The sequence below is a fragment of the Archocentrus centrarchus genome, chromosome 15 (genome assembly GCF_007364275.1).
Source record: "Archocentrus centrarchus isolate MPI-CPG fArcCen1 chromosome 15, fArcCen1, whole genome shotgun sequence".
Taxonomy (NCBI): domain Eukaryota; kingdom Metazoa; phylum Chordata; class Actinopteri; order Cichliformes; family Cichlidae; genus Archocentrus; species Archocentrus centrarchus.
The window spans coordinates 21,966,948-21,974,135 of record NC_044360.1 but is presented as its reverse complement, the minus strand read 5'-3'; the positions used below and the strand labels follow the sequence as shown (position 1 = coordinate 21,974,135).

The following is a 7,188-nucleotide window of genomic DNA, read 5'->3' as shown; positions in this document are numbered from 1 at the left end:
ATTTACACACATACTCACAGACAAGCAGCCACTCAAAGCACTGGCCTTGGCATCAGGAGCAATTTAGGCTTCAGTGTGTCTCAAAAGGGCACATACTGTAACCACAGCTGCTCCTTTATCCTTCTTTATTAACTCTCACAGTCTGTTTTATGTTTGCTTGTATAGTGAAATTATTTGCCATGGAGAGCGATGCTGCATTTCAGTATGATCAGTTCATTTGGTTGAATGGTACTATCATACATACCCATAATGATGATGTACCACCATCATCTTGGCTCTTTTAAAGAGACAGGCACCCTTTCTGCTGCCTCCCATCTCTTCCTCTCTCCCACTCGGAGCTTTTTTCCCTCCAAATCAGCGCTTCAGTCTGCTCTCCCGTGCAGTGATGCAGAGCGAGGCTGCATAAGACTGGAAAGAGTGGCTCTCTTTTTCACCCTCATTTGATTAGGTTGGATTCCTTACGTAATGCAGATTTTATATAACAATGGCTTGAAAATATATGTCACAGGGACACCATGGGCAATGCAATGCAGAGCATTTATTAGTCACTGAGGGACACACTCATACAGACACAGAGGCGTGCACACCCTCACTCTGTAGCTCCTGCAGAAATCTGCCTGCTTTGGCAATGCTGAGTCTGACTGATAACGATGCAGTTCTGCAGAAAGGTGCTTTGCAAGCCGTGTAGTGCCAGAGTCACTTCACCAGAGGAGGACATGGAATACAAGATGGGGAGCTGCATCGGAATCCCACACAGCAAGGTAAACAGAGGAAAGGTGGCATACTGTGAGGCTGTCAGAGGCTGTCTGCAGGGTAGCATCCATGTCTGCCTGACTGAGCAGGGATAGCATGCAAGAAAAAAACACAGGTTTTACCGGTCAAGTGCTTAGTCTTTACTAAGGGAAAAGCAGGGAGAGGGAAGGTGCATTCAAGTGCTGGAGGAGGGGCGATGTCAGCAGTGAAAAGGAGCTGTGGAGACAGGGAGTGAGGAAAGGAGGAGCTGAGTATAAGAGTGTGAGGCTGATCATAGTGGAGGAAGATGGAAGACAGACTGACAAGATAATGGATTGTTTACATGTACAGATTCATTCAGTCCAAACCCTATAAATGAGGGAAGAAATCTATAGCAGGTGTGTTTGGTGTGTATAATGTGTGTACTGTTATTTATAGGGATGATGATATCAGCACACTGGGGGCGCTCAGCTGAAAATAGCCTTTGAAGATGGCAGATAAGAGGATCCAAAAATATATTTAAAGCCCTCTGTTGTCAAAACTGTAAATTGAGCCCTTGTCTTGTTTGTTATTCTTCCCATCTGTCAGTTTGTTATGCAAGTGTGTTGATGTTGTCCTTATGTGTCAGTCACAGCCAAATCTACAGGGAAATGTTGGCTAAAACGGAGGTAGTAAAAGAGGACCACCAGACTGACAGTGAGGGGATCGATAAATGTAAAGGTTTGGCTATTAAGGCATGCTACAGGTGGTCTGAATACTTTAACAGCATCTGCAGCCTTTTATGTGACACGTGGGGTCTGACACCCTGTCCTCCTCCATAGTGTGCTTGTTTATTTACAATCCACCCATCCACTGACTCCCTAAGCAGACATGGCTTCCCCAGCTCCAATTCAGTCTCCTCCCCTCCCTCCGTTGATCCTGTCCAAACTTCTGTCCCCGTCCTGCGTCCAGTGCAAAAAATAGCAACAGAGAAACCGGGGCTCCTCAGAAGACAGGACAGAAACACTGGCCTTGAGTCTGACAGTAAACACAGGTTGGAGGGGTTTGTCAAAGTTGGGGGCACACACTGTAGCTGAAAAAGTCTTTTGTTTGGCGTGGTGAGTAGTCTGTTGTTGGTGAGTTGCAGCTGTGTTAAAGATTTTGGATTATTTGATTTGTTTAGAGAAGTCCTTCAGATGCAGGATGGTCAATATGGTGCATGGTGGCATTGTTAAAGCTTGTACGGAGATTAATGTGACTGTTTTCAATTAAGTTCCTGTATTTACTGTTACTGTGGCCATGCTGGTGGACATGGTTTTAATCACAAATATATCAACTGTAAAGTATCGTCACCTGTTTTTCCTGAAATTCCGGATCATTGTATGCAAATCGATGCTGTGTAAAGTCGTGAGAAATGATATGTTGTGCTGTTTAGTTTGGCAGTTTGTTTTCCTGCTCATAGGCAGACTCATATTTGTCTAAGCAAAGACACCTATGGCGCCTATCCAAACCCACGAACTTAAAAGATTACTCACGTTGAGTGATGGATAGGCCATGATGAGGTGAGAAGAGACCTGGCAACAGCCTAATCACATGATTTCCCCTCAGTGCTTTCTGGGCTGCCAAAAAAGCCCCGAAACACTGCTGCCAGTTAAAGTGCACACGTGTCACTATAGGGGCTGAAATTACACCCCAATCACACAAATAGCAAACAGGCGGGCACAGCAGATAAGCTGCCACACTGCAGAATAGGTGTGATTTAATATGTGAGGACAGGATATTAGTTTTCCCTTCATTTTATATAAAAATGTGAGACGAAAAAATGATGTGAGGTCAAAAATGGGTCGTGTGTTTTGCCTACACAGCTGGACTATCCAGCTTCTGCATTTGTTTGGAAAATTTAGTTTGCATGAGAAACTGTGCAGAAGACTGGAATAAACTGACAACAGTGAACAGGGCAAATATCTATTTATAAAATCTTGCAAATTCAGGTCAGTGCTTTCTGACTAAACACAGAGCTACCATACAGTCCCTGCAGTCATACAAGGCCTGCACGAACAGCCTTTCTCTGGCACACTTTAATGGCACAGCTGGATTTCAGACAACACACAAATATTCTCATGAGAGAGGAAGATGATTGTATTCCTGCATCTGATGTAGCCAACACTGGCATCACGTGTACAAGCTTAAAGTAAAAGACTCCATGCATAGATGCTCTTATCCTAAGAGTCAGTGCTATTTGTTTGATGTCTTTTAGAGGTTACAATAAGTTACTGCAACTACAATTGTCCTTCTACCAAAGAAGATCCTGTTTTCTTGCTTTTAAGGCCACATCAGCAGACTTAAATCCTGCACTTTGGTCCTGGTGGTAGGTCTTGCATCAGACATCCCTAATCTCTACAACAGCACACCCTTAGAATTCTCTCTCACTCCACGCAAGTTTAACCTCATACCAAAGACCTCTAATCCTGTGAAGCATGAGTCTGTGACTATTCAGGGACCCCTGTTCAGTCTCCGTGTCTCCTTATTGAGCTCAGGGGTAGCTGTACGCTGATGGTCTCTCTGTCGTTAGTGTCTTACAGCCAGCTGATGTGAGAGGCTGTTGATCTGGGCAGTTGTGGCCCTGCAGCTGGGTGAGCCATGGGGAACGAGAGCAGCACAACTGAGACGTTGGTAAGGGCAAGCTTGCAGATGTTGGACGGCTGGGATTGCTATTTGCTGCCCCTGTGCTGCTATGCAGACCTTGAATTCTAAGCACTAATTAAACTAATACTTAGCTGCATGATTACTAACTGTTTGCTGCAGTAAAATATATGGGCTTTAAATGCTTGGGCTTGTCTAGTGAGCATTTAGATAAGGTGACATGCCTTGTCCTATTTTGTGATTGAACCTTGTAAAGCTGCGATAAAGGCAAAGATTGGTTGTGCTATTCAATAATTCACAAAATATAATCTACTCTTAGTGCTACACACCCTGATAGTAATCCATCCCTTTATGATGTTTAGAAGGCTGTTGTGTGTGTCTCCTTATTGCAATATTGCAATTGTGCACTTCTTATAACAAAGACGAGCAAACTAAAAAAGGAAATCTATAGAAAAATGGTAATTTAAAATGTGACTGAAGGACTTCAGCAGCGGAATTCAGGATTAACCTAATCGCATTAACTTACACATTTGTCTCATGAGCTACAAACTTTACAACTAATACAGCATACCAACTACTTACAGTCTGACTGTGGTTAACATCATGCTTTCCCCCCCTAAAAAACAGCGGTGAGTTGTTTTCAGTGCACTGTTGCATATAACTGCTTCTGTATCATGTGAAGTGTATCCTTTAAAAATCTCTTGTTGAACAATTTCATTCCTTCATTACAGCCAGAAGAGGGCGCTGCAGAAAATGTTGTTCTGTTTCCACCTAAGGAAAGTCAAAATGACTCCGTACAGGTACAAAATTCATGTGTGCGTGTGTGTGATAGTATTAGCTCGTGTGTGTGGGATGGGTAAGATATTTCACGACGGTGGTGCTCACAGTTAGGGCACAGGCATGGATGGCTGTGTGGGTTCTTTGGGTTATTACCAGTCAAGCTGTGGCTGCTTATAGCAACTTTCATCATCACATAAGTCATCACGACTTTTAAAGGGACAAGCATTCATGCCGGAGTGAATTCAGGCACAGCTGACAAAGAAAAAGTGAATCTGAAAGGAATAAATGTTGATATTTATGTGGTGAAATATTTTAGAAATTGTGAGAGGGCGTTGTCATAGCACTGTGGTGATGTTGACACACTTGCTGCGGTTAATGCAGGAAGAAATTGTGGCGTGCATACCCACGTTTTTCTGTTTTTCTCATTTCAGTGGGAAATGTTCTAGAATATAATTATAGTGTTTTGCGACATTTTAAGTGGTGAGTTGTTTGCAGTGAACTGGTGTATTAAGTACACTGCCCAATGTCTCTTGATTAGGGCAATGTCTTGTTTGGTTTTCCGGAGAATAATTCTTAAGAAGCTGTTGTTAAATTTCTTGTCCAGAATTGACATTCCCTGGATTGACATTGGGATGAGCTGTGGCTCTAAAGGGCATACATGCCCACTGTGTGTGTGTAACCACAGCTTCCTAGAGCGTAACCTGATCCTCTCTTTGGGGGTCACTGCAGGCCTGACTCTTGGCCTAATTCCCAGCATTCACCTGCAGAGGCACTGTCAATGCAACCAGCCAGAAGACACAGCAGCAAGAGAAGGGGGGGTGAAAGAAAAGAAGGAAAGAAAAGAAAAGAGGGAAAGTCCTTAGAGGAGGAGGAGGAGGAGGAGGAGGAGGAGACATAAGGAGAGCTGAGTGGAAAGAGTTTTACAGTAGAGGGGGAGGAGAATGCTCAGCACTTCCATGAGGTCAAGTTAGTCAGTCTCAGCAGCAGGTTTGGTAGTGTAGTGTTTCTAGAGTACACAAACACACACACACACACACACACACACACTGGAAGAAACAGAGGAGGCTCATGGAAATTTAAAAGGGGAGCGGCAGTGACTCTACAGAGAGGACAGGACTGTGGAGAGGAGGAGGAGGAGGAGGAAGTACAGGAGAGGAGGAGAGGGAGCGTCAGCAGCATGTGTTGCAGCATGTTTGTGTTCTCGACTGCCCCCTTCAAAACACTGAGCCCTGCAGAGCCTGCCTGCACAGTGAGCATAGTACAAGGGTAGCAGAGGAGCTGCACTGTAGAGTCACCTTCAGGACAGTGGAGCACACTGCTGGGTAAGTGCAAGAGGGATGAAATGGGATAAAACACGTAGGACGTGCAATCAAAGGAGTGTTTTATGAAGGAGGGTGGATAGAGTGGACATGTTGAATCGGTTTTGTGTTTCTGTGGGTGAAGAGCGGGCCTGTTCCTTCTTCAGCACTCCTCTTTCATGTTTAAACAGTCATGTGTAAAGCATTAAGACTTTTCAGGGCATGAGCACTGACATTTTGAATTGAGAGTGACTGTTGTACCGGCAGCAGTCACCAGTGAGCCCCGCTGTCTTTCAGTATTGTATTCTGTTTAGTTCCTGTGAGTTAAATATTAACAGAAAGTGCTTTCTGTATAGGGATCAAACTGGAACAGGGAGGTGTGATTTTTTTCCACCTTCTTGACTTTCCACATGTGACCCCACTCACGACCTTCCAATAAGATGGTGAATGAGTGTTGGCTGTAAACTTTGGCCTGCTTTGGTAACCGGTGCTCTTCCTTGTCATGAATGTTTCTGAGTTTATTTCAGCAGAGGTACAGGCTGTCTTTTTGTCTCATGCATGATAGGCAGGAAACAGGAAACTCTAGAAACGGCAACATACAGTCTTCTCATGACAAAGCCGTGTTCACAGTTAAGGTGTGAAAGAGCTGTTTTAAAATCTGATTATGTAACATTAATATAGAAAATAGGAGCAGTAGGGAGATCACAGACATTCAGAGTGACTCTCATACCTGCAGTAGTGCTTTTTTTTTTGCATCCAGTTTCCGCTACTCTGATTCTTTAATGTTTCATGTTCTCATCTGCAGCTAAATGTGTAGCCAGGGGTTCTTGCAAAAAAAAAAAAAAAAAAAAAAAAGGAGTCTAAATTAGAACATTTAAAAATAAACTAAGATGGCATGACACCATTCTTGGACAAGATTTTACACATTTGTGTGTGTGTGTTCATGTGAGCACATTCTGTGCTGAATGTAAACCACACAGGAGGCTCTTTGTAGTGGAAACACAGGTGACACCAGTGACTCAGAGCCTCCTGCACTGCACACACAAAAGTATTTGTTAATGTGTCTCCAGTATCCACATTGAGGCACTACAACACTGAAGTGAAACTGGAGCATAAGGTCATGTTTTCTAGTCCATCTTGAAGGAGGTTTAAAACATTTGTTAGCTTTTTTTTGTTTAGTCACTCCCAATACAATTTGGCTTGTAATAGTTTGCAGCATTAATATGATTATATGATATGAGTGAAAACACTAAAGCAGGTGTACAGCAGGTAAAACAGTCTCATATAAGTGCTACATTGAATCGATTTAATCTTCATTTCTGCTTGTAATGACTGTGTGCAGGCACGCTGTCTACGAAGGGCTCATAAATAATCAATGTGCTTCAATACTGAATCTCAGCAGATCCTCAAAGGATACAATTACCACGGTGTTGCTGTATCCACACTCACACATTAAATCAACTCACAGGCCACTAAAATCATGATCTCTGTATAAAAAAAAAACTCATGCACCCATATTTCAAAACCACAAAATATTACAGGGCTGCGTTAGAGCGCTACATTTTTACATCTGTCGGTGCTCCTGCACGCAGGAAAAAATGAGAAGAAATAGCAAAAACCTAAATTTAAAAAAAAAACTTTCCCCCTCCATCCGCTGAGCAGCTCATGCGGGAGAAATTCTATCGTGTTGTGGTTTAGCAGTTGAGTGTTGTGCACCATGAGGGCGTTGAGGTGTGTGGCTGCGGTTGGATCCTCT

At 43.3% G+C, this 7,188-nt stretch overlaps 1 protein-coding gene across 1 annotated transcript in view; it reads left to right on the top strand.

Annotated features, from left to right (window-relative positions):
- The first annotated feature begins 566 nt into the window (after positions 1-566).
- The window catches only part of tacc2 (transforming, acidic coiled-coil containing protein 2), a 48,241-nt gene continuing 41,619 nt past the window's right edge, over positions 567-7,188 (top strand). The window contains exon 1 of the mRNA XM_030747533.1: positions 567-761. Within this exon, the coding sequence (XP_030603393.1) occupies positions 651-761 (111 nt within the window). The 5' untranslated portion in view covers positions 567-650. The remainder of the gene's footprint in view (positions 762-7,188) is intronic.